This window comes from Leopardus geoffroyi, chromosome A2, assembly GCF_018350155.1.
Source record: "Leopardus geoffroyi isolate Oge1 chromosome A2, O.geoffroyi_Oge1_pat1.0, whole genome shotgun sequence".
Taxonomy (NCBI): Eukaryota; Metazoa; Chordata; class Mammalia; order Carnivora; family Felidae; genus Leopardus; species Leopardus geoffroyi.
In genome coordinates this window covers 77917024-77942173 of record NC_059331.1, presented here as the reverse complement: position 1 = coordinate 77942173, position 25150 = coordinate 77917024, and the positions used below count along the sequence as shown (strand labels likewise).

General features: G+C 43.9%; 1 protein-coding gene across 2 annotated transcripts in view; it reads right to left on the bottom strand.

Moving 5' to 3' along the window:
• COG5 (component of oligomeric golgi complex 5) overlaps positions 1 to 25150 on the bottom strand; it is a 320495-nt gene that overhangs the window by 15098 nt on the left and 280247 nt on the right. For both annotated transcript variants that reach the window (XM_045494456.1, XM_045494455.1), the window contains exons 17-21: positions 22580 to 22683; positions 18115 to 18352; positions 11756 to 11832; positions 2312 to 2438; positions 1780 to 1859 (exon numbers count right to left, since the gene is read on the bottom strand). In XM_045494456.1, the coding sequence (XP_045350412.1) occupies positions 1780 to 1859; positions 2312 to 2438; positions 11756 to 11832; positions 18115 to 18352; positions 22580 to 22683 (626 nt within the window). The remainder of the gene's footprint in view (positions 1 to 1779; positions 1860 to 2311; positions 2439 to 11755; positions 11833 to 18114; positions 18353 to 22579; positions 22684 to 25150) is intronic.

Here is a 25150-nt window from a genome sequence, read left to right as displayed (position 1 = left end):
CCACTCTAGAGTCCCGACCGAGGGCAGCTCTGACGGGCCACAGGAACCCACGGGAGACTCATGTGGCATCCTCACGGGTGAGGAGAGTCACAGACGAGCAAGGAAGAAGAGCGGGGGCTCAGGATAATCTGCTCCTTATTCACATAGGCTCTGGAGGGTCAGGGGCTCCCCGCCCCTGGCTCTGAGCCCCAAATGCCCCTCCCAGAATCCAAGGGGCTCATGTTTCTCATTGGCCCCTCACAGCTGCCTGCCTGGCGGGGTCTCTCACCAGGACGGTGGGTCCCAGCGTCAGCTGTGCTGTGGAACTGCCTTTCCCAGGTCCCAGGCCTGCAGATTTGGAGGTAGCTGAGGGTGTGGCCTGGTCACCAGGCTTTTCCAGTGCTCTGTAAAGGGATCTGCCACGCGAGTGTGGTTGAGAACCACCTTACCGCATTAGCCCCACTCTGGTTCTGGGGAACCCGGCTCCCTACTCTGCAGGAGGCTCAAGCTTGCTCGGTGTGGTGGTCCCCAGACTGACAGTGTTAGGACGCCCCAGGAGACAGGAGAATGTTTCCAGAGCTATTTAAAAAGTACGACTGACTGAGATTTGGAAAATGAGGGTGACAGAGGAGCTGAATGATGTTGCAAAGGTTTTCTAGAGTGGCCGGTAGGTAATGGTGACACCCCAACCGAGACGGAGAGTCTGGGAGAAATGAGCAGATTTGAGAAGAAAGAGGATTTATTTTTAAACACTTTGGGCTTGAGAACTGTGTGGGACTGTGAGTGACATGATGGCCAGGCTGCTGGCCTGAGGTCCCAGACAATCAAGGTGAGTCACAGGCCTGGGAGCCATGAGGACAGAGGAGATCACTAGACTTGGGGTCTAGGTGAGCTCACCTGGGGACCAAAGCACACATGGAATGTGAAAGAAAAGAGCCAGGCACAAGTTGGGGGAGATGATGCCATTTGAAGAGCGGACAAAAGACAATTCTGCAAATGAAACCGAGGGAGAAAAAAAAAAACAAAAACGACCAGACAGATTAGAACGGAAGCAGATGACAGAGGTGTCACAGAAACTCTGGAGGGAAGGGCTTCTCTTGGTCTGCTTTGTGTCCTCAGGGCCTGGCACATAGTGAACTGTTCAGTCAGTGTGGCATTTCCAGAAGGAAGTGGCGTTGACTCAACTCTAAAGCTACAGAGCGAGAAGGCAATCGCAGCACCGTTTGGACTTGGTGACTGGAAGGCCTGTGACTTGGGAGAGAGCACTTTCAGGGCAGAACGCTGAGGGAGACCCACCTGATGTGTGCGGTTCCTGCGGCCGCCCCGCACCCGGGCGTCTGGGCCGAGGCTGATGGGAGGGCCACTGGGTTCGTCCTTGTTTTCTGCTAATAACTGGATCGCGTTCGGTTACTTTTAAAAGTTTACTCATATCTCTGCTCCACCGATTCAGTGACCGCAACACATGACAATGAAGCAGAAAATGGGGCTCTAGGGCTTTTCACTGGGGACACGGGTTTTCAAAACCAGGGCGACAGCTCTTAGGGCTATACCGGTCAGGGAACAGCACAACAGGCGACGTGAAGATGTGGAAGTGAAAGACACAGACAGCAAAGCACGTTGTGCCCAACAGCTGCAACCGCAGGGTGTCCCACACACAAGTGCCTATGCTTGCAGGCGGCCTGCCGCAAGGCGGTGCCACTGAGTGCCCCAAGCACTGCCTGGCCTCCTTCCCCTCTGCAACCCTGCCCTCCCCCCCACCGTGCTGGAACAGGCAGGTGTCCCAGGGGCGCACGGCCTTACCTGATAAGGAGGAGCCTGTCCTTTTCAGATGGATGGTCATCCAGCCACTGGGAGAAGCGTGCATGGGACCATTCTGCCCTCTGCAGGGTGGGAACACAGGCAGAGACAGGGTGTTCACACAGTGTCCGTCAAGGACAGCAAGTGCTGCTCAAGGATTCCCAATGTGAAATTACCCGAATACCTGCCCGCAGGAAGGTGGCAAGCCTTTGGTGCACCTTCCTGACCTCCAAGGAACCTTTTCGATTTGTCAGTTGAAGGTGGGTCAGCAGAGGAAATGGTGCCTCCATCAAAAAAGCTTTATGAATCAATTACTTGTGTCATTATATTTAAAGGGTGAACTCTGGCTTCCCTAGGGTAATTTCTCCATTGCTGAGAGTGGGCGCTGAGCAGTGGGCAATCTGTCACTGCTAAGGCAGAGATCCATGACTGAGGAATGCAAGAGAAGGCCAGGAACCCATTCAGTGACTGGGGCCCTGTATTTATAGACTTAGGAGGGAGAACTCACAAGAGAGTTCTGGCTTTACTTTATTACCTGAAAAGGGGATTTCAGCTCAGGGGGTGCTCTGGTGAACAAAAACTGAATAATGATGCTGAATGGAATAACATCCCCCAATGCAGGACTAGTGGCCACATGTTCATTCTTCTGGAAGATCAGGGGTCTAAGAGAAGAAAAAGCAAAAGTTATTTCACCTTGTTCAATACTGAAAGAGGTGATTTGGTAGAAGAATCTTAATAGCACGTTAGTAGAATAGCATAGTAGTTATAATAGCTAAGAGCGGGAGAATGAATAATAGCATTAGTCCTAAACTGGCTAATTCTTAGCCATTTCTTAACCACTACCCCCAATTCAGCCTGGAGAGAGAGAGAGAGAGAGAGATACACACACACACACACACACACCCCAACCTACACTCTGGCAGGCTGGCCTCCCCTGGCCTATGGGTATAACTTGACTTCAAGGTGGCTCAGCAAATTCCCCTTTTAGAGCTCATCTGATTAACATTCTGAAATCAAAGCAGCAGTAAAGCCTTCAAACAGTTATAACCAACAGATACTTATCTTGATCAAAACTTCCAGCTTTCACTTTAAATAAAAATCCCTCTTTGGGCTATAACCTAGCATGGGTAAATGCAAACATGGTCTACACAGCTCTCAAAGGGCAATGATACCCCACATCTACTAAGTTATTACCTTCTGAACATCCCGTCAAGATTTATGACAGCTCCCTTCCAAAACACCACACGAATGCACAGGCAAATCTACGCCACCACCAATCACCACCAATCAAAAGGCTGGCAAGAGTAATCAGAAACTTTTATTGACCTCTCCTTGGCCGTGGGCTCTGATGGACAGGAGGTGGACAGGCCCCTCTGTAGGGGCTGAATCTCAAGAGGGAAGAGGGCAGTGGCACCTCCCGGCAGAGCAGAAATGATTCCAAAGTGTGTGAAACAGCTCTGTGTCCTGGGCTCTTGCCTCACCCCATCCTAATTACCCCCAATCCACACGGGAGGCCCGCAGGACCCAGAAGACCGGCTTCTTCCTCACATCCATGTCCAGGTTTGATGTCAGAGTCACGAGTGCTCTCAACAGGCAGCCGGTTCTCAATGGATCCAGATTATTATCGGAATGTCTTTGTATTAACTGTTCTGAAAATGAAATCTATCTCGGGTAGGGAGTTTTCTGATTTCAAGCATTTTATCAAGTAACGTTCTCCTATAATTTCTTTTCCATAGTCATTGTGGAAACGTTTCAGTCCGCTTGTGCTGACCATCACCAACAATCCATAAAGTTCCAGCCTAGGACCTCCGGGGGCCACACTGAGCCCACAGCACACCTGCCATGAACATCCTCCAGGCCCAAATGCTCTCAACGGGGCCCCACACCGCAGAACTGCACGCAGAGCCAAGCTCCTGAGAAGGTATGAAACGGTCACTGAGGGAAGTTTGGTTTTGTCTGTAGGCATCCCGGTAAGTCCTTGTGTGAATGTCTCCATCTGGGAGGGAGCTCCCAGGTTTGAACACTACCACAGCAACACCTACCACATGCGGCGTTCACAGTGTGCCAGGCTTCAATATTCCAGCACTTCAAACATTCCGGCAAACAACCCTATGAGGGAGGCACTGCTCTACCCCCATTCTACAGGTAGGGATAACTGAGGGGTGGAGAGACCATGTAAAAGCTAGAAAAGGGAAGACTAAGGATTCAAATACAGATATCCTGGCTCTTAGTTTTGTCATGCAGACTCTTTTAGGATATCAACTACAGCAACTACTCAACATGTTTTTAGAGCAGGCAGACTTAACGGGGAACAGTGAGCCCTGGTAAAAGCACAATTTCAATTGTCAACAACTTCTACAGAAAACCCTGAGAAAACCAATGTCTACAGAACACCATTTGAAGGACACACCATTATTTCTTAAGGGCCCCACATTCTCTCTGGGTCAAAGCGGACCTCCAGTCACCTATTTACTTCAGCCGTATCACACAGTCTCTCACAGCAATATTTTCACCTGGCTTGACCTTATGTTGCTGCAGGGCAATGAGGGGACACTGACTCTGGGCCGGCACGGGGATGAGGCTGTGCCCAGTCCTGCTTCCCGCAGGCTGGAGCCCTACTGTCCCAGCAGCAAAGACAGCTCCCAGCCAAAGTCCCCAGGAGTGGCCGACATTCCCAGAAAGCTCTCTGCAACTCTAAAACCAGCTGGTGGCCACACAGTCTGCTTTGCTGTGCCAGTGGCAAGGCCGCTCCTGTGTGAGCTGTGGGGAGGGGTCCTTGCACTGGGTCATAGGCTCATCCTGCAGGTCTGGCATGCCTGACAGCTGCTGTGAGACGCAGGGAGACAGGAGAACGCACGCCTTCCCCTCACTCCCTGCCTCTCTGGTCCTATGAGGCTCTCCCCTTGTCCCGGGAAAGCTCACTCTGCCCGTGCCATCTGATTTTGGCAGGATTCACCTTGAACCCAGGTTCGTGACAGAAGGAGACCCTGGGGGACCAGTCCTGTGTGACAGGCCTTGACATAGGGAAGAGCAGCCATACAGAATCCTTTCTGCCTCTATTACAGGACGACGACCGAGAATTTTGGTCCCTGTGTCTCTCAGTGCTCCATATATGATGTCCCAGGTATAGGTGATTTACAATTCTGTACCAATGAGCACAGAGAATTCTCTTAAAATTCATGTATTTCCTTCCTCCTGAAAATGACAATTACATAGCTGAATGGGATTCTCTTTTACCCCAGGGGGTTTAAAGTCAAATATGAAACATAGCTACAGCAATTAAATTGCTTTCATGGTTTGAATACTGTTTTTTAATTTCTTCAATCTATTTTTTATTTTTTTTAATGTTTATTTTTGAGAGACAGAGAGACAGAGCTGGGTGGGGGAGGGGCAGAGAGAGAGAGGGAGACACAGAATCTGAAGCAGGCTCCAGGCTCTGAGCTGTCAGCACAGAGGCCGACGCGGAGCTTGAACCCAGGAACTGTGAGATCATGACCTGAGCTGAAGTCAGACGTGCAAACCGACTGAGCCGCCCAGGTGCCCCCCCTTCAATCTGTTCTTGATGCACACTGAGGACGATACCGGGGTGGAAGGGCATGAGGACAGCACTGAGGGAGGCTTGCAGGTGACCCACTCGGTGGTTGCCGGCTGATGTACCTTTGTAACCAGGCATGGTGAGAACCGGCTCGCACGAGCCCGTCTGTTCATCACCTGTCCCTCTGTGGCTGTGAGTCTCAGCAGTTATTTTTCTGCCAAGACCCAATCTCCCACTCTAGCCACTACAAGGACTGCCACACTGGATCTGATTCCACACTATGCATCACTGACATAATTACCTGTACACATCAAAGGCAGACATTTTACTCATGGTGCTTGTTTTAAGAGTCTGAAAGAACACAGCATGAGAACTTCCCTTCTCCCTGACTCCAGGTGGAATCTGAAACACTGGCAAGTTAAAAAATAAATCACCATCTGAGGTGACATGAGGAACAAAAGGAAATTAATTAAGGTGTTATAAAACGCAGTTACCCCAAATGCCACAGCATCATTCTTAGAGAACACGCTAAACAGAGCAGCACTTTCAAGGTTAAACTTTACAGACAGCAGGCAGTCCTCATTAATCAGAAGTATTAGGTCCCATTAGAAGAAGCAGTCTTTCCAGTAGGGGTTCTCCACCCCGAAAGGACTTCCAGCTGGGGGGCTGCTGGTCGTCCGTGGAGGCCAGTGATGAAGTGAAGGGACACTGCTGTTCCCGCATCCACATGCAACATTGGCAGCAGCCTGTGCCACCTGCCACCCCTCACTGCAAACTTCCTTTTGCTCAGGGGCCTGGGAAGGTGGCAAGACCACCGAGCACATGCAATGACATCTGGAAACAGCAGAGAAATGAGAGTGGAGGGGAGGGAACACTCTTCCCCCTGCACAGGGCACACGAGGGTCTGGCCTTCTGGAGAGGGGAAGAGAACGGTGGAGGCTTGCAGGAGGGGTCAGGGTGCTGTGGCAGAAGGGGCCATGGGGGTCCCAGGAGAGAACAAAGCAGGAGGCTGAGGGTTGCAGGTGGGTCAAGACTCAAAGTAAAGAGGTTAGAGAACTCTTAGCTTCCTTTCTTAGGATCTAGATGTCATGAACCCCAGCAGCCCAGGCGGGAAAGGAGGCAGGGTTTCAGGAAGACACCCTCCAGAAATAAAAGTGTACATTTGGCTCAACGTTCTTCGGGCATGTCCTAGAAGCCTGTACACAGCAGACGACAGTGAGATGCAGCATTCATAACAAGAGGTCACCACTAAAGCGAGGAGTTTAGATTCACCTGAAACTGACATTTTCCTGGATGATGTATATACGCATACGGATGCTATTCTAGAATCAGAGTGAAAACAAATGGGAACTTCTGGAATAAGCTCTGGGGTGTAGCAGTTACAAGCACAGTTGGGGATCAGGCAGCCCTGGGTCTGGAAGGCAGATCTGGAATTCCCACAGGACTTTCAGACAAGCAGCCCCAGCATCAAGGCGTCCTGGGAGTCACTCCTGACTTGTGCCATTGTGAAGGTCAAATGGTGGAGTATCAGTGAAACACTTAGCACACAGCTTGAACACACAGTCAGTGGTCAAATACGGACTGCAATAAAAACGATACTCAGCGAAATACCCATCCCTCCACATTTACCAGCGTGCTCCCAGCACTGCCAAAGTATTGGCAAACAGCAAACCAAATCCAGCCCAGGATGTGGCTGCCTTCTGGCTACAATGTTGAAATCTGAAACTCGGAGTAAAGAATCCAGAAACCCTGGGGAAGTAGTTACTTCATGGGATGGATTAAGAACCCCAGATTCACAAGTGAAAAGAAAAGAACACATTTGGGGGTCCTGGTGCTAAAAATGGAAGCTTTCGTTCTACAAACATGCGGGCGTGGAGGGGAGAATTCCAAGCAGCAGGACAAACTGTAGACACAGCAAACTCTCACCACCCCTACAGGTGAGACCAGCTGACGGGAATTCTATACTCCAAGGTTACTGATGGTTTCCTTCTTCTCCAGCCCCTCAGGCCAACAGGTCCCTCATGGCAGCCTGTCTCCTGGTGGCTTCTGGCGGAGCACGCCGTGGACATAATCCAGGGGCGACACTGTGCCCTCCAAAGCAAAGGTGTTGGGGCCTGGGTCTGTGTCCCTGAGCTGGTAAAAGCATGAGGTCCCTGTTCCGTCCCTTGCCTCACTAAGATATGCACTGAGAGTGCTTTCAGGCCCCTGGCCAAGTGGAGCTAGGGTAACCACCCTTGTAAACCCCACTTAGGGGACAATGCCCTGCTGCAGAGGGATGGACAAGGATGTGTCTCGAGTGGAAACACAAATCACCCAAGGGCAAATCCCTAATGTCAGCAGCTTCCTGAGGCGTCATTCTGTCCTGGGGAAGAAAAAATTCCCACTGCCTGGGAAACTCTAAAGGAGACAGTAAAATGTAAATGTATGCAAGAAGTTTGCTGGCTTAATTCAACAGTCCACTACTATTACTGTCAAGAAGCAAGCACCCTGCAGCAGATGGCATCCATCACGGGGGAAAATCCATAAGGACGCGCATGTGTGTGTGAGGGTGTGTGTGTGTGTTGGGTGAGGGGTGCTGCACTGGGGGTCTGGCTGGCACTGTCACTCTCCCTCGCAAAAAGGCCATTGCACGGGGCCTGCCGCCCTCTCCTGTAGCCACCACCTCTGATTCAGATGTAGGCCAACCTGGCTTTTCGTTGCAAGGCCGCCTATTTTTCTCACCCCGCTCTCCTCCTTACATGATGTTTTACAGTATTTTATATCATTTTTTAGCTTCTTTGTTATTTTTAAGTGGGAATAACACTACAAGAGGGACTTTAAAATATATTTACTGGCTTTTCTAACTACAAATATAGAACCACCAAGGCAAAAACCATGAAAAATATAGAAAACCTCTAAAGGGAAACTTACCAGTGACAATCCATCAAAAAAATGTTGTTTATCCTTCTTGACTTTTCCTCTCCATACATACACTTATTATTTTAAAAGTAGCAGGGGGGCGCCTGGGTGGCGCAGTCGGTTAAGCATCCGACTTCAGCCAGGTCACGATCTCGCGGTCCGTGAGTTCGAGCCCCGCGTCAGGCTCTGGGCTGATGGCTCAGAGCCTGGAGCCTGTTTCTGATTCCGTGTCTCCCTCTCTCTCTGCCCCTCCCCCGTTCATGCTCTGTCTCCCTCTGTCCCAAAAATAAATAAACGTTGAAAAAAAAAAAAACGAAAAAAAAAAAAAAAACAGCAGGGATTATATCATATATACTGTTTACTAGCCTGTTTTTTTTTTTTCATTTTGTGATGCATTACAAAGTTTTTTCTCATATTATTAGCTACTAACCAACAGTATGAATTGTTAATGGCGGTATATATTTGATCCTATTAGTGTGGCAGATTATTTGGCTAACCTCCACTGACTGCCACTGAACTGGTTCTGACTGAACTGGTGACTCATGGGAGGAGACCCATGAATGAGAGTCAAGGTCAGTCATGTGCATGGCCCCTCATCACAACTCCCAGCACAGATGACAGAATTAACAAGAGTGGGCCCTTCCATTCCAATTGCTCAGGACTAATTGTGGAGAAAAGACAGACATCTAACACATGTTTTCAGAGAGGCAAGTAGAGGGCTGACATTAGGGATACTGGAACAAAGATTACTTGGTACTGAATCTCTCCTCTCTAGGGAAAGACTGTGTAGGACCCTCCACACAGGTAAGCTTTACTTAAGTCAGTCTCTTCCTATGACAACAGTAAAGAAACCAGGGCTTTCCCAACAATGTTTACAGACAGAGGTAAATGGCATGTACTGGTGTCTCTCTTCCCAAAGGATGGGCCCTAAAACACTCTTTGCAGACTAGAGCTAGATTTGAACCCCAGAATATACCATGCTTTCATTTTTATTTCCTGATCCAGTTCATCCTAAAGTCTTTCTCAAATGGTCATCCAAGTCCTATCAAACAACTGAGAAAGTGCTAAATTCAAGTCAACAGATTTCGTAGATTCAATGTAACTGCAGGAATAAATTGGTATATAAAAATCTGTGTTAGAAGTTTTCACTAAATTCAAGTTACAGAGCATGCTCCATAGGCAATGGATATATATGTGTGTGTGTATATATACATACACTAATTGTTCTCTTAACATTATGTGCCAAGGCCTTGGTGCTAAGGAGTCCTCTGCAAGAGGAAGCTCAGGGGCAGGAGAACTCCAGGAGAGAAGGACACAGATCTTCCCAAGTGCAGAAAGGAACAATTCTGCCCCTGCTACTAGCAGCTAAAATTTAAGAGTTGAGGCCCTGTGAGGAAGGTGAGAGACTGCTGATGCAAATTATTAGCAGGTCATGAAGCCAATGTAGTGGGATAAAATAACCAAACTAGAAATGTCAGAGAATGAGAAGAGTAATTATTGTTTCACCACACCTATGTGGGTATGCATGTGTGTGTATGGGTCTGAGTGTGTTTGCGTGCAAGTGTATGCCAGATTGCAATATAAAATACCTCTTACTATGAGTCATGGTCAAAGTTTGATGCCCATCCCGACTGACCATTGCCCCATCAGAGAAGCTAGCTATAAAAAACATTTTTTAAAATTATACGTTGATCAATATCAATTTTTTAATCCATAAATTGGTACTAGACGGTGTCACCACTCTAACTTTAAATGCTCCTTTAGAGGTTCGTTTTCTCATGAGAGAATTGGGAGAGTTGCCAGAAAATTCCCATCTTACATGACTGACAACAGAACTGGTTTCATGCGAAACCCTCAGAACTTGTATCCCACACAATTTAAAAGCACATGGGTAAAAGCTATCTTGCTTCAGCCCATAGAAAGATAAACACTATTTTAATTCATTCACATGCAATAAACATGCGGCCGGGACTACCAAAAATAATAGCCTCATCTTAATATGGCAAATCCCAAATGACAGCTTTCCCACACTTTTGTCAATAGCTAGGTGGTTAATGACCTCCCGCATACTAGTTGATTCTGTAACTTGGGGCAGTGTCTTATCACCCCTGGAATTGCTGGGTTATCATATAACTCAGTGACTTCACAGGAGTCTTCACAGATTATTTTTATGATACAGGCAGATGACTGGTGGATCAGTGACCTCAGGACCCCTTCATCTTTCGACCTGTCCATGTTTGGTAATATCAAACCCTAAGACTTCAACAAAATATTTAAATACTTTTTTAAAGGTCTGAGCAGATCCAAAGAAGGTATCTGAAAACACCTGTGATCCCACTTTGTTTTTTTTAAAACCCAACACTGTAAAAGGCACATTTGAGGAAAATAACTCAGGTTCTTGTTTTGGCATTAAAAAGAAATCTTGGCCAATTACAAATAGGCAAGAAAAAGCACAGGGCTCTCAATCAACAACCTTGGATTCTTATATTTCAAGTGACATCACGTCTGAATTTTCTACTATCAAAAGCGTGGATGGCATAAGACAGTGAAGAAATCATTTAAAGGCCATACTTCTTATTGATTACCCTGGTTTCTAGTTCTGAGTCAGTTTTTAGCAAACTGCATGCCTGGAATCTCTTCACTTACCTTTATAAAGAAACGTTCAAAGACCATTATGGTCTTGGATATTCCAGATAGTTTTATCAGGTTTCCCCTCTAGAATGCTGTGGTCACAAAATGGGTATTTATGTTTGGTCCCCTCGGCCCACAGGGTTGGTCATCTTTTTGAATGTATACATTTTCTATGTGTGCTACGATGTTATTCAGCTTATTGAATAAACAGCCATAGCTGTTAAGCTATTCGGTGTTCCTTACAGTCTGAAGTGGTGGAAGGCCTAGCTCAGCATCCAGCACTGCAAAGGATTTTCCCATAAATTAGTATATTCTTAGGTAGTGGATTCAAAGTAACTGTTTTTCTTTTTGAACTGGTCTCTAGGAAGTTCAATCATAAATTTGTGCTCAACTGCATTAGCCCATCTTTCTAGTTACTCCCTACATCTTACCACTAAACTCTTTTAATATTCTATTTAATAGTTTTGCTATGGAGTCTAACCTCTGACCTTTTCAGAGGTAGGTTAGATTGAAAATGATATACGAACAAATGAAAACTTCAGAAAAAGATGCCTATATAATTATTAACCGCCTGGTATTACTACTCAATCTATTTCTGTAAGAATGAGGAGTTAAAAAAAAAAGAATCCTCCCTAGAAAGAACATAATAAAATTTATCAGCTCGGTCTTATGAATTTTAACTAAAAAGTCACACACATGCATGCACACACACACACAATAACTGCACATAAATCTCTATGGGTTTCTGGTTTGAATAATAACTTTAAAGATAAACCATATGAAATTGCCATTGCTGTAGGTCATAAAATGGCTGAATATTGGCAATTCCGTATTTTTCAACATGAACAGTGGGAAAGGATTTATCTGTTAATAGAATCTGGATATATCGACAGCAATAAAAGAACTAGGTCTCACCTGAATGACCTCAGCATCCGATAGGACTTTCCTAAATCAGATACTCTTCTGCAGAATGGACTCACAGCCAACTCCATCTGAAACATTAAAAGATACTCCATAGTTTTGTCAGAATATGTCAGAATCCTATTTTGAACTGGGGACACACACACCTGGATAACAGAAAGTTGTAGTTTGCAGTAAACTTAATTTTACCTGGACTGTGAGGAAAAATTTGAAATTCAATAAAATTTAATAAAAGGCAAGAACTTAGATAACTTTTGCATTTACTAAAGGAATGTAACATGACACAATTCCTTCAAGAAAATAGAAGAACATTTTTTGGTTATGTAAAAGGAGGAGGTTTAGATCTTTTCTCCACTGAAAAATTGGAGAAGGGAAGGTTTTCAGGACTGCATGCCTTACTTTAAGCAGGCATCACAAGCGTTTCTGTATTAAGTATAAATAATGACACTTCTCACCAAGCTGGCCCACGTGATTAAAAGCCCTAACTCTGGAGGAAGCACAACTACGACAAATTCCATATCTACAATGACTACCGTGTGGCCCCGGACTTCACTTCTTTTTCCAGGTTCCCATCTGTCAAATGGAGACAGCACTAATGCACAGAAGTATACAAATAAAATAGAGAATTCCACAAAGCAATATGAGTGATCATGCAGTAGGTGCTTGTTCAATGGCAGCAATAATTACCGGCATTTTTTTAAACTTTCCCCCTTTTACATTATTAGCAAGTTAATTTGCTTCCTGACTCAAGAACTACTGGTTTCACTTTATTTTCCTCCTTTGACAAGACATTTTACTTGTCATTAAAGGGAGATGTAGGCTATTTGTTCTTTATCTAGCAAGTGCAAAGTTTTCGCATATGCGGATCTCAGATAGTAAACCGTTTTTCCTCTCTAGCTATCAAGAGAACCCTGGTAAAGAATATTTTAGAAAATGTCTGAAAAAAATTATGGAGCATCTTCCTTCAAGAAAAACACAGGAATGGAAAGTAGAGCTTCTGTCCTGCTGGTCATCCTTCTAAAATATTGCTCAAATCTTCCCTACTGCAAGACCATGGAGACCTAAACAATCACTCATCTGAGAAACATTTGTGATTCCCTATTAATTGCCAGGCACCAAGTTAGACATTGGAATGAGAAGATAAATTAGACTATCTTGCCTTCAGGGACCTCTTTCAAATTTAGTGAAGATTATCTATCTACCATAAAGGACTGGTGTGTACTTTTATTTTAAGAGAGACAAATGAATGAGTGGAGGAGGGGCAGAGAGAGAAGAAGAGAGAGAACCCCAAGCAGGCTCTGCACAGTGAGTGTAGAGCCCAAAACGGGGCTCGATCTCACAAACTGTGAGATCATGACCTTAGCTGAAGTAAAGAGTCGGATGCTTAACCAATTGAGCCACCTAAGTGCCCCATCTTTAAACAATATAATTATTACTCATCAAAATCATAAAAATCTGTATGTGCATATACATACACATACATATACTGCATATACATATATACATACACATGATTATTACTAAGCAAAATAACAAGTGTGATACCAAATGTATGAACTGACTGTCATGGGGGAAGTGGAGGGCAGCTTCCTGTAGATGGTTCTGAGGGGAACTAGTGGAATTTCTAGGTGGAGCAGGTGAAATTTCTCTCCTAACATATAGAAGACACAGAATATGCCCCCTATGTCCTAGAGGGAAACCTTAACATGGTTAGAAAACTCTCTAAAATACAGAAAATTAGGTAAATGAAAAGAGAGAAGCTCATGGTTTAAGAAAGTCAGGATTCTTGCCAACAAAGCAAAACAGAGCAGGTTGAAGCCAGTGTTCTCAAACAAGACAGTGGGTCCTTGGGACCTGTTTAGTTTCTTCACTTGATGGAATTACTGGTTTCCTTCAGGATGTGGCATTTATTTTACACTGAGCACAAAGTAAAAGTGCTATTATCATGGATCTCTGATTTGGTAATTCCAAACATATACGTGTGTGTGTGTGTGTGTGTGTGTGTGTGTGTGTTTGTGATGGTTTTTACACACTGAGATTACATGAAGTATTTTTCATGAAACATTTTTGTCATTTTTTTCAATTACCCTACTGGGCTTCACCATCTTCAAAGATTAAACCAAAAAACCTTTGCCTTAGCACTTGAGCAGGATGGAATGTTAAAGCAAATTTAAGTAGCTAGGGAAAAATTACAATATAAGAGAATAAGACCTTGCATTGCTGTGTAATCTATGATGATACAGGAGATTTCTATGCCATGGGACAATTTCAAAATGTTAAATGTTTAAAATAAACAAAGGACCTCTAGGCTACTGAAAACCATTTTCTTCTGCCAGAATTCCATTAAACAATAAAGGCCATGTTTCTAAAGGGCAGGAGTGTTCCTTTTAGAGGAGGTGACTCTGCAATTAGCTGTGGATGCACAAATGGCATGTTCAAACGCCTCTCTCTCCCCCCTCCCTGGTTCAGAGGAGGCGAGCGGTCAGCTGCAGGCACGGTGAACTAATTACAGGGCCGCTCCATACCCACTGCAGACATTTGGTTAACCACAGGGCATCTGTGGATATTCCTACCGCTCTCCTGCCTGACACTGCTCAGGGGAAAAGGCAACTGGAATGGAAATCTTGATAATTTTGTTTTCTTTTCTAAATTTATATTTTCAGGCCAAAAAACTATATATATATATATATATATATATATATATATATACACACACACACACACACATATGTATATATGTATATATATGTGTATATGTATATGTATATGTGTATGTGTATGTATATGTATATTTAAAAGGCACCAGAAGACCTATAAATAGAAACTGCTAGGAGGACCACTGAGTAAATAATTTAATGCCAATTCCACTAGCCATCCCCTCCCTCAGGGTAGAAAGGATATTGAGGGGCAGAGGGAAGTGTGTGTTTCAAAGGGCAGTGTAGACAAATCCCTGGAGAGATTCTGAGTCAGCAGACCCCAATGGCCTTGAACAAGCTTAGTGTTTTAGAACTGCTGTGTGATTATTGTAGACACAGAGAGCATGTGGTCACAGCAGGGAATTAATTACCTGTAGGAAACCACCTCATGCCCGTGACCTGATTCCTAAGGAGGCTGCATGTCGGGTACTTCCCTCACCACGAACCCTCCAGATGGCACTGGGCAACTACTCCCCCTCTCACCTGTGCAACGGTGCCAGAGGGGACAGGTTAGGATTCCTAAAGAAATCTTTAAGACATACCATCATCTGTCTTTGCAAGCAGACTGAATGACAGCTAGGAAGCAGTCCCTAACCTACTCCTATGGGTCTCTTCCTGAGCTTCTTCTCTTTTTTTTTTTTTTAATGCCAGAAGAGTGGGCACTTTTATCACAAGAACACTTTTTTTTTTTTATTTTTATTTTTTATTTTTTTTTTTAAATTTTTTTTTTCAACGTTTATTTATTTTTGGGACAGAGAGAGACAGAGCATGAACGGGGGAGGGGCAGAGAGAGAGGGAGACACAGAATCGGAAACAGGCTCCAGGCTCTGAGCCATCAGCCCAGAGCCCGACGCGGGGCTCGAACTCACGGACCGCGAGATCGTGACCTGGCTGAAGTCGGACGCTTAACCGACTGCGCCACCCAGGCGCCCCTCACAAGAACACTTTTAAAACCCAGAGAGGATTTGTGCGTTCTTGATTCCAGTGGCCTCGATGGCTTTGTTTCATTTTGAATACAAACTGATAGAACTTTCAATAACGAGGCAGTCAAAAGGCTTTCCAGTCCCCAGCTGATGCCAGTCATGAATACAAATGTCAGGGTAATGCCTTCTAAGTGTTTTGACTCTCTGAGGAAGACACGTCCGATCAAATACAATCCAGAAAGCTGAGGCGCAGCACCGTACAACTGCAGGTGTGGCAAGAAACCAGGTCAAATTAAACCCCCCAACTCGCTGTAATTTTTGTAAATGGGGGTGTAGCTGGATATCACTAGCCAAAGCTACTAGGCACAACGTGATTAACTCTGATAGGGCTTCCTCTCGTCTCTCCTGTGCCCACAGCCCACAGGGTGGGGACTGTATGCAAGCTGGGTGGCAGGATGCTCTGAAGTGGGGACACATGCACAGTCTGGGAGGGAACAAAGGAGTCAGGGAAACAGACCTCACGCTGAGTAGATGCTGCTGCTTCTATATTTAAGAAATGGAAAAGAGAGGCTGTCCTGGAGCCTTAGTTAGTAATGAGGACTAATGAGTTTTACTGATCTTAAGGGAAGGGAGCTGAGAAAAGGTTTGGTTTACTGGGCGACATGTCTTAAGGAAGAAGAAATGCCAAATAAAATTGTGAATGATGTGGTTTCTGGAAGGTGGGAGTCAACCCACCCCCGGCTGCCTTGCATTTGGAGCAGGTGCTGGGTGTGGCAGCAAGGGTCACAGGACAATGCTCTCCATCTTTCAAGACTCATAAGGGAACATCACATAAAAATCAGCAACGAAAAGCCTGCGGCACAGCAGGCAGCGCCCTCATCCTGGCCGTCTCTGCTGTCTCTCTCTGCTCCTGGCCACTCTGATTGCAGTGCTGCCTCCAGGAAAGTGACTCAAGGACCAGCTGGAACAGAATGCAAATAAACCGGTGGGGGAGGGAGCCCCAGGGAGCCAAGAGGACAGGAACAGAAAAAAACAAAATTCTGGAGGAAAGGGGGAAAGAGAACAGACACCCGTTTGAGTAGAGCTCAGGGTGTTTCTAACAAGAGCAGGACTTGGTGCACGGCTGTGCCCTCAGTCCAGCCAGCGGCCTGGAGCCAGTAAGGGACAAGTAACACACTGCTTATGTATGATCCTTAAGACAGAGTGTTAACCTGTAACAACAAAACAAAGTGTGCAAGGGCATGAGAACGAAGCTGATGAAAGTGGAAAAAGGTCAAAGGAGCAACACGAATGGTAACATTTAACTTCTGTTTCTATGCCTACGCCACTAAAGGCCTATTCCCCAAAGAAGGTTCTTTACTATGGTCTGGTGGTCTCCAAATCATGTGGAGATGAAAATGACTAATCCTGGCCCAATTCGTATGCAAAGAGTCTGGCTCTTGAAATGTGAGATAATGTACCTGGTCCCTTTTGTGCCTCTATCAGGTACAAGGGAGTGTCTGACAATCACCCCCGTACAAGTAGTGCACATCTTCTCAGCAAGGGAATAGTGAACCCAGACTTGTCCCCAGATACACACAGGGATAAATAAGGACATTAAAATTTGACTATCTTTATAAGCAGGGGGGATCTGGCAAACTATGAACAATCCATCTGAATAACTATTTAGACTAGTAAAGTTAACAGCTTGGAGAGGCTTGAAAAATGAGTTTGCCTTTGGGGCGCCTGGGTGGCTCAGTCGGTGGGGCGTCCAACTTCGGCTCAGGTCATGATCTCACGGTTCGTGGGTTCGAGCCCCGCGTTGGGCTCTGTGCTGACAGCTCAGAGCCTGGAGCCTGCTTCGGATTCTGTGTCTCCCTCTCTCTGTGCCCCATCCCCACTCATGCTCTGTCTCTCTCTCCCTCAAGAATAAATAAAACATTAAAAAAATTAAAAAAAAAAAAAAAAGAAAAAAAATGAGTTCACCTTTGACATACTATGTAAATATGAATGATCTGTTTCTGAATCTTTTAACTCAACTATATGTTTGAGGGGTTTCTTCTCTGCCTCTGATATTGTTGAAAGGCTTCCAAAAACTCTGTCTAAAGGAAAAAGGAAAAAACCCTTTCTATAAGAGGTGATCATGGTTCGAGAGCCTGGAATGATTTCAAACCTGGCCATACACAAGAAAGGTACTCTGTTCAACAGAAAGAGACCAAATAATCAGACCCTTTATCTAGATGGTCCAGTGTGCATCTAAGTGAATTAGAACATTGTCTTGGAATACTGAGCTGGCCACTAGAGGATTACAGACATGCTGGGAGCTTTTTCTCTTTACGTGCCAACAGGCAGCACCTTTACAGTTCATTGCCTATATTATTTTCCAGCAAAATTAATTAATTACTCTTATCAACAATGATCTCATGGGATAATAAGAAAGCCCTACATTACAGAAAAATGGGACATGTTTCTGTAATGTGGGATGAACCACTTCACCTTAACTTTGAAATCTCAAATACGAGTGATGACTCTTTTATTTAATAAAGAAAAAATATCTGGCATGAAAGTATGTCTAAACTCTTCTCTCTCTCTCTCTCTTTTTTTTTTTTTTACCAATTCAGTTTAAATGAATTTATTTTTCTTTATTAAAGCTTCAACTCTTTAAAGCAGTAAAAGAACACATACTCTGTCTTTCAATAAATAGGTAATATAGAGGCTGAAACATTTCCCCCTTTGTAGCTATGCATCAATTTACCTGAGCAAAATCAGCTGCAAGTCGTACCTTCCCACCTTCGCCAAGAAGTCTTATGAGACTGGCATTGCGAATAAAAAGTTCAATTGCTCTTTGGGCAATAGCTTCCGTGTTGTCAAAGACAAAATCCAAGCATTCAAAGTGGTTAAAGTAGTCACTCATAACTCTAGCAATGAAACCTTGAAGCTCCTTCATGTACAGAGAACAAGGAACATCAGGCTTTCCTGAGCTGGATAATGACCTGCAAAAGGGAGAAAACAGGCAATGCACTAACAGTCAGTATTTAACTTTTGCCTGCCGCTCCCCGCCCCTGCCCCGCCAACCTGTCACCTGCTATTTCAGTCCTATGGAATTTTTTCCCTCAATGGTAAAAAAGGTATTGTTTATTTTTCCTAAGAGTTAAAGAGCATAAAACAACGTTTAAATTATAAAAGCCGTTTTAAGATGCTAGGAAGATTACTGAAGAAATCTTAGAATCCATTTACCTAGAGATTATTAAGAATGAAACGGACAACCATCTGTCTTGGATGATTCACACAGTGCCTTATGCACTCTCTGACCTCTCAAGGTCCTTTGCAGCTTTACAAATCTTCATCCATAGTTTTGCCTTGTTAGTGAATAAATCAATAATGAAGCCTGAAATAGCATTTTACACTTTGTAAGGGCAGAAAACACTGCCTGCCCCAAACAAACTCTTGGCAAAGATATTTCTGCTCCTGTGCTATTTAGTCTGATCAGCCGAATAGTAGATTTCTGACTGTGAAGCTGGTTATGTAACAATACACATGGTATGCAATTTTTTCCTCCCAGATGATGAGGTTTGCAAAGGCTTTAATTTGGATCAACAGATGATGCCAGCTGATGCTCCATGAAATACTATTTATAATTTATAAATGTTTATAATTGCTCTTTAAGGAATATATTAAAAGAATGTGAAATATTTATAGGAAAGAAATTATACCCAAATTAGAAATCACCTGATATTAATTAGCTAACCAATGAGATCATTGGCTACAAAGTGCTGAATCTTCTTCAAAAAATGAGTGTTCCCATATTCTGAGAATGACGTAGAAAGAGTGGCAACGGTCTAGAGAACAACAACAGATATGACTCAAGTGCCCAAGAGCAAGAGAATAAGGTGAACTTCATTATCTTCAAAGACAGCAATGAATGGTTATTATCAAAGGATACTAACCAAAGGTCTTCTATTTCTAGAAGTAGACAGAAATAGAGAAACCAGTCTTAAGTTCTGGCAGGAAGAGATTTTGTTTGGTTATAAGACAGAACGTCCTGAGGTGAGGCCACTGGGGGGCACGGTGGAATGCTGCCGCGTGCAGTGTCACACGGTGGAGGGCTGCTTGGGTACGAGTGCAGAGAAGGCCTCAGTAAGTGAGGGCAATCTTCACGTGGGGTATGGGTTTGCCAGATTCAGACACTGCATGGCCTATCTGCATTCAGTTCAAAAGTCAAGGTTGGAAAAAAACAAGGACACCAATCTCTTTCATAGTTTCTTGTGCTTTATCAAAAGCACTGTTGTTATCTTAGTACTCCTCCAGAGGAGTATTTCAAGAATTTTAATCTGGTTAATTGAAATTATTTCCATGAGGATTAGAAAATAAAATACTAAAACAAGTTCCTTAAGCACGTGTCAATGTAAGTAAAATGATCCAGTGGACAAAATTTTGAAATAGGTATTATCAGTTCTCAGTGTGGATCAGAAGCCTGACTGAAATTTACTAGAATGCAAAACTGGGTTGGCCATCGCTAAAGCTCAGTTTTCCCAATTACCCCAAAGCTTTTGGTAAGAGATTTTCAACTGATAGAGTGCAAGAGTACGTTGTGCAGAAGTTGAAGGGCCTTCACAGTGAGAGCTGCATACACGAGTCGAGGGTAGACCGAATGCACGCCTGAGAAATGGCAGACGTTCATCCTCATGTCACCAAGACTTTTGGTGTGTGTGTGTGCTCTGCGCCCGTCAGAGGTGCACATCCATCGCTTCAGGATCTAGAGTCTTCCTACTTTTACTGCCTTCCTTCCCCATGCAAAGCTATAACTGGACAGGAGCCATTTTACACTAAATAAAAGAATTTCAGTCAATGTACTATGTCAATCAGACATTTATGTTTCAAGCTTTATCTAATTTGGAAAGAAAGACACTGGTCCTATTAAATACATTTCAAATACCAGGAAACCAGGTTGAGCATTACTTTTTAAATAGCAGAGGGATTCTGTAACCTACCACACTCCACATAAGGCTGGCTGACAAGGTTAACCTGCTTTATTCCTTGTACCTAAAATAGGTATAGAGGGCTTCAAAGGGCAGATGGTCACTATTATTTTTCCAACTGTGACTCCTGGGGGCTGGCCCTACAATAAAAGTGAATTCTCCTTCTTGAACAATTTAATCTAACCTTACCTTATGTTTCATATAAGCCAAACATTTCATATATGGAATGACATGACAGAATTACTAATAACAAAGTTCTAGAAAGTGAGAAAATTACTGTCATGGTGCAACAATTTTAAACGCACCATGAAACAGTGTTCCACACTCCTACAAGGACACATGTGGAAAACGACTATCAGTGGACTCTCAAACGTCTGCCATATATAGAGAGAGGGCTGAAATGGAACCATCAAAAGCCATTTGAGAAAACAAATTAAGGACAGTGTCATACACATTAAAATAATGTTTTGTACTCATGGCAACCTATCAGTGGTAATCTGGCTCCCTAGCATTTAAGCAAACTAGTAAGGATGTAGCTATTGGGAGAGCCAGCTTTTAATGTCTAATCCGTTACCTACAGGCACTAGCTGTGGCTCGCCAACACAGCTGCTGAAGTATTAGCTGATTGCTCTTACAGAATGAGCCTTCATTTTTGTTTCCTTTTCAGAGGCATTGATAATCAGTCTAACTGGAACATTTCAGATCACCTTTGAACAAAATTCATTTCTTTCCAAATACTGCTAAATCAACAGTTTTGTGCTATCTCCAAATATTATAGTCTTTTGCCTATAATCCACTTCACCCTTCTGTGCTTCATGTCATTATTAAAAACAGAGATTGACCTTTCACCCTTCAAAAGATACTGTGTAGGGGCACCTGGGTGGCTTGGTCACTTCAGCGTCTGACTTCAGCTCAGAGGTCATGATCCCATGGTTCGTGAGTTCGAGCCCCGCATCAGGCTGTGTGCTGACAGCTTAGAGCCTGGAGCCTGCTTTCAATTCTGTGTCTCCCTCCCTCCCTCTCTTTCTCTCTCTGCCCCTCCCCCACTCACTCTCTGTCTCTCTCAAAAATTAATAAACATTTAAAAAATTTTTAAAAAATACTCTGCAAATGAAAGAGGTGATTTGAAAAATTAAAGGACAGTGTAGAACTCATACAATTTTCTATAAACAGCTAGACTAGTGGCTGAACATTTAATAAAGTAGATATTTAAACAACATGAATATAAATAGAAATAGGAAAATTAAAAAATAGTAACTATGAACTAGGAATATAAAACACATATCTACATATTAATATTTGAATATTTAGGTCTAGAGCGGTTAAGTTTAAAAAAAAAAATCACGGGGCACCTGGGTGGCTCAGTCGGCTAAACGTCCCACTTCGGCTCAGGTCATGATCTCACAGTTTGTGAGTTCGAGCTCCGTGTCGGGCTCTGTGGTGTCAGTTCAGAGCCTGGAGCTGCTTCGGATTCTGTGCCTCCTTCTCTCTCCGCCCCTCCCCCACTCACGCTCTTGCTGTCTCTCGAAAAATGAATAAACGTTAAAAAATCACTCTAAGCATGTGCAAATAACTATTCCAAACTCTCTATAAATAACGTCCTGGCCATTTTACTCTCCTTAAAACGATTTCAGTAAACACTGGGTTAGGACCTATGATTCTTATTCTCAAGACAACTATGACATAGATAAGAAGTACTCTTGTGAAACAGCTGTGGAATACTACCCAAGCGTTGATGGCCAGGTGTGACATGACCAGATTGAATTGCCACAAAACTCTGAGAAAGGAAAATCATTCTTGCAGGGAGCTCAGATGCAGCGTGCCTTCAAAGCCAGAGCAGGACTCAGACCAGCGTAGTGGCAGAGGAGGGACATTTTATACAAGAAATAACATGCCTATGCCACAGTTCAAGTACAGGGTGCTTGCGAGAAGTAAGGATAAAGATGAACTTGGAAAGAGAAGATGTACCAACTGCCAGAAGTCCTGAATCATGCTGAGTCCCATAGATGTTAATGATTCTATGTTTTCAAAGGCAGGAGAGCAATGATGCAAACAAGAATTGAAAAATTTTAATCAGCTAATGGCACTCACAATGGATAAAACAGTGTGAGGTTGGAGGCCACGCCCGCCATGAGAGGAACAAGCCCTGTGTGGAAAGAGACTTCGGGAAGAAGGGTGGAGGTGGGTCAATGAAAGACAAATGTAGCAAAGGTTACTGAAATTGTGGTTGGAAGTGCTTACCCAGAAAAATCTTCCTGATGCATGGTGATGATTATGGCCTCTATAGCATCTCCCACGGAAGTCAGTAAGGGGTGCACAGCACTTCCCATAAGAACATGGATCGTCTAAAAAGAAAAAGGAAGGACAGGCAAAATTAAAGACCAACACACAGAAATCTGAGATGGGAGAAGCACTTTGACTCAAAGGTTTTATATCGAATTCCGACTATATACAGTTTAACTGCAATAACTCAACAGAAGTCTGTTCCTCTCCCAACTGCTGTTGTGAATGATCTTTAAAGCTGAAAATATGTGGAACATGGCACCGAACATTTCAACTCCCCAACTCCTCTCAAATGTTCAAGAAGTTTCATGGTCACATGAGCCCGGAGGAGTGGCCCTTATAAAGATCAAACAAACACACTGTGCCAAGTTTCTGAAAAGAGTGAGGCAAGACCCAGAGGGACTCTTGTCAGTGCAGACACAACCAGAACAGCATGGCATGCTCTCCAGCAGAGTGAGCATAATAAATATGTGGTATTTCTTGTAGGGCAGGACAGTTAGGCCTTTCTGGGAGTAGGTTCCTGTTTGGCAGGAGTGCTTTTGGTACTGGGTATCATCTCCCTTCCCAATCTTTATCCTTACTTCTCACAAACATCCTGTACTTGAGCCTCTGGCCTGGGCGTGTTACTTCTTATTTCTGTTGTCACAACTGGGCCAGGCAAGGTGTTTGCCACTGGCATCTAGTGGGTGGAAGACAGAGACACTCCTCAACAGCCTCCACTGCACAGGACAATCTCCCACAACAAAGAACTACCTGGTGTAAAATGTCAATAATGCTCACATTGAAAACTGTTCTACACTGAGGTATAATCACTGGTTACATTATGGAAGACCCTTGGCCTTAGTTATGGGTTTTTAGTGTGAAAATATTAACTGGGCCTCAGTACACACTTAAAATCTAAAATGTAAGTATATTATGTATGCCTCACTGGTGACTACACACAATGAAGACGGATGGCTTTGGCTCATACAAACAATAGAAATAAATCAGAAAAGGTTAAACAGCACCCGTATCCATTAAATTCCTAAATATCATCTCTAGCCCTTAATCTCTGGTAAAAGTAAACATACAGTACATGGGGATTGAGAGAGACAGGGAGGCAAGGAGAGACAGAGCAAATGCCTGAGCAAGAGCATACAGCTTGCCCTCAAGGAGTTCACAATCTAGTGACAGCAGATAATTTCTAGCCATAGTAATGCTCTATAGGGTGCTATGGGATCATGGGAGAAACCTCACTTAAGCTGACATGATCTGAAAGACAGAAGGTACTGCCTACACCAAATTTCAGAGGTGGGCTGAGAGAGTACACATTAAAGGTATGGTTGCCTGGGAAAGATGATGCACTCAACTACACAGCGTTCAATACAGACAGGGTGTGAGGTGCCTGCCCGTGTGGAAATAGACTCAGCAGATATACTCTGTAGGCTGCTAAGGAGTTGGGAATTTGCCCTGAAGGGAATGGGAAACCAATGATGGGTTTTAAGCAATGAGAAAATGTGGTTTAAAGATCTGAATGTGGGAAAAATCACATTGGATGGCAGACTGGGTAAATAAGACTAAAGGCAGTAGTAGTCTCGATGCAAAATGGTGAGTGTCCAAACAAAATCAGAGGCAACAGGAATAGATACGAGGAGACAGGCTGGCGATACTGTGATTAATGATTTGGTGATAGTATTAACTGAATGTGTGAGTGCAGAAGCAGCAGGTTGATTTGGGGATGGAGAGAAGAAATGATGAGTTCAGATTTGGACATGAGTTTGAAGGACTTATAGGAAATTCACATGGGCTATCCAGAAAGAACTGAAATATTTACATTTGTAGTTCTTGACACATTTGACTAGATTTGGTAGTCTTTGGCTTCTAAGAGGGAAGATGAAGCCAAAAGAGTCAATGAGATACCAGAGGATGGTTTGTAGAGTAAGGCTAAATGCCATTTTGAGGTCTTTCAGAAGAAGAGGAGTCCTTGAAGGACTAAAAGGGGTAAGATTATTTATTTAGTATATATTATGTGCTGAGAACTATGGTATATGCCTCACATATTATAGTTCTACTTTAAATTCAATTATTCCTTCAAGAATATTAAAATCTCTAACTCATAGGTGATGAATCTAAAGTAATTTATAGATGGGGAAACTAAAGTGAAGTGAAGGAGACTGTCCTTAAGTGAGCAAGCAGAAGAGCTGGGATTTCCTACACACAGGTGACTCCACTGAGCTTTTGGTTACGCTTTGCCCACTCAGGGCAGAGAAGTAAGAAGAGATTTTAGAGTATGGTAGAAATTACTGAACAAGAGTTCAAGAAAGAAGACTCTGGTATGAGAGAGTGAAGTGTCTAACTACAGATCCTCCTACAAACAATTATGGAAAACAAACCAACAAAAAACCTACTGTAGAGTCGTAGAGATAGGAAAAAAGCAGGCATTTTTAGAAGGGTGTGGAAATCTAGAGCAAGCAATCAGAGGAGAGTGAGTTTTCCATTTTCTGTGACTTGGCTCAAAGAGTGTCTATCGTCATGATAGTGGCAAGGCTG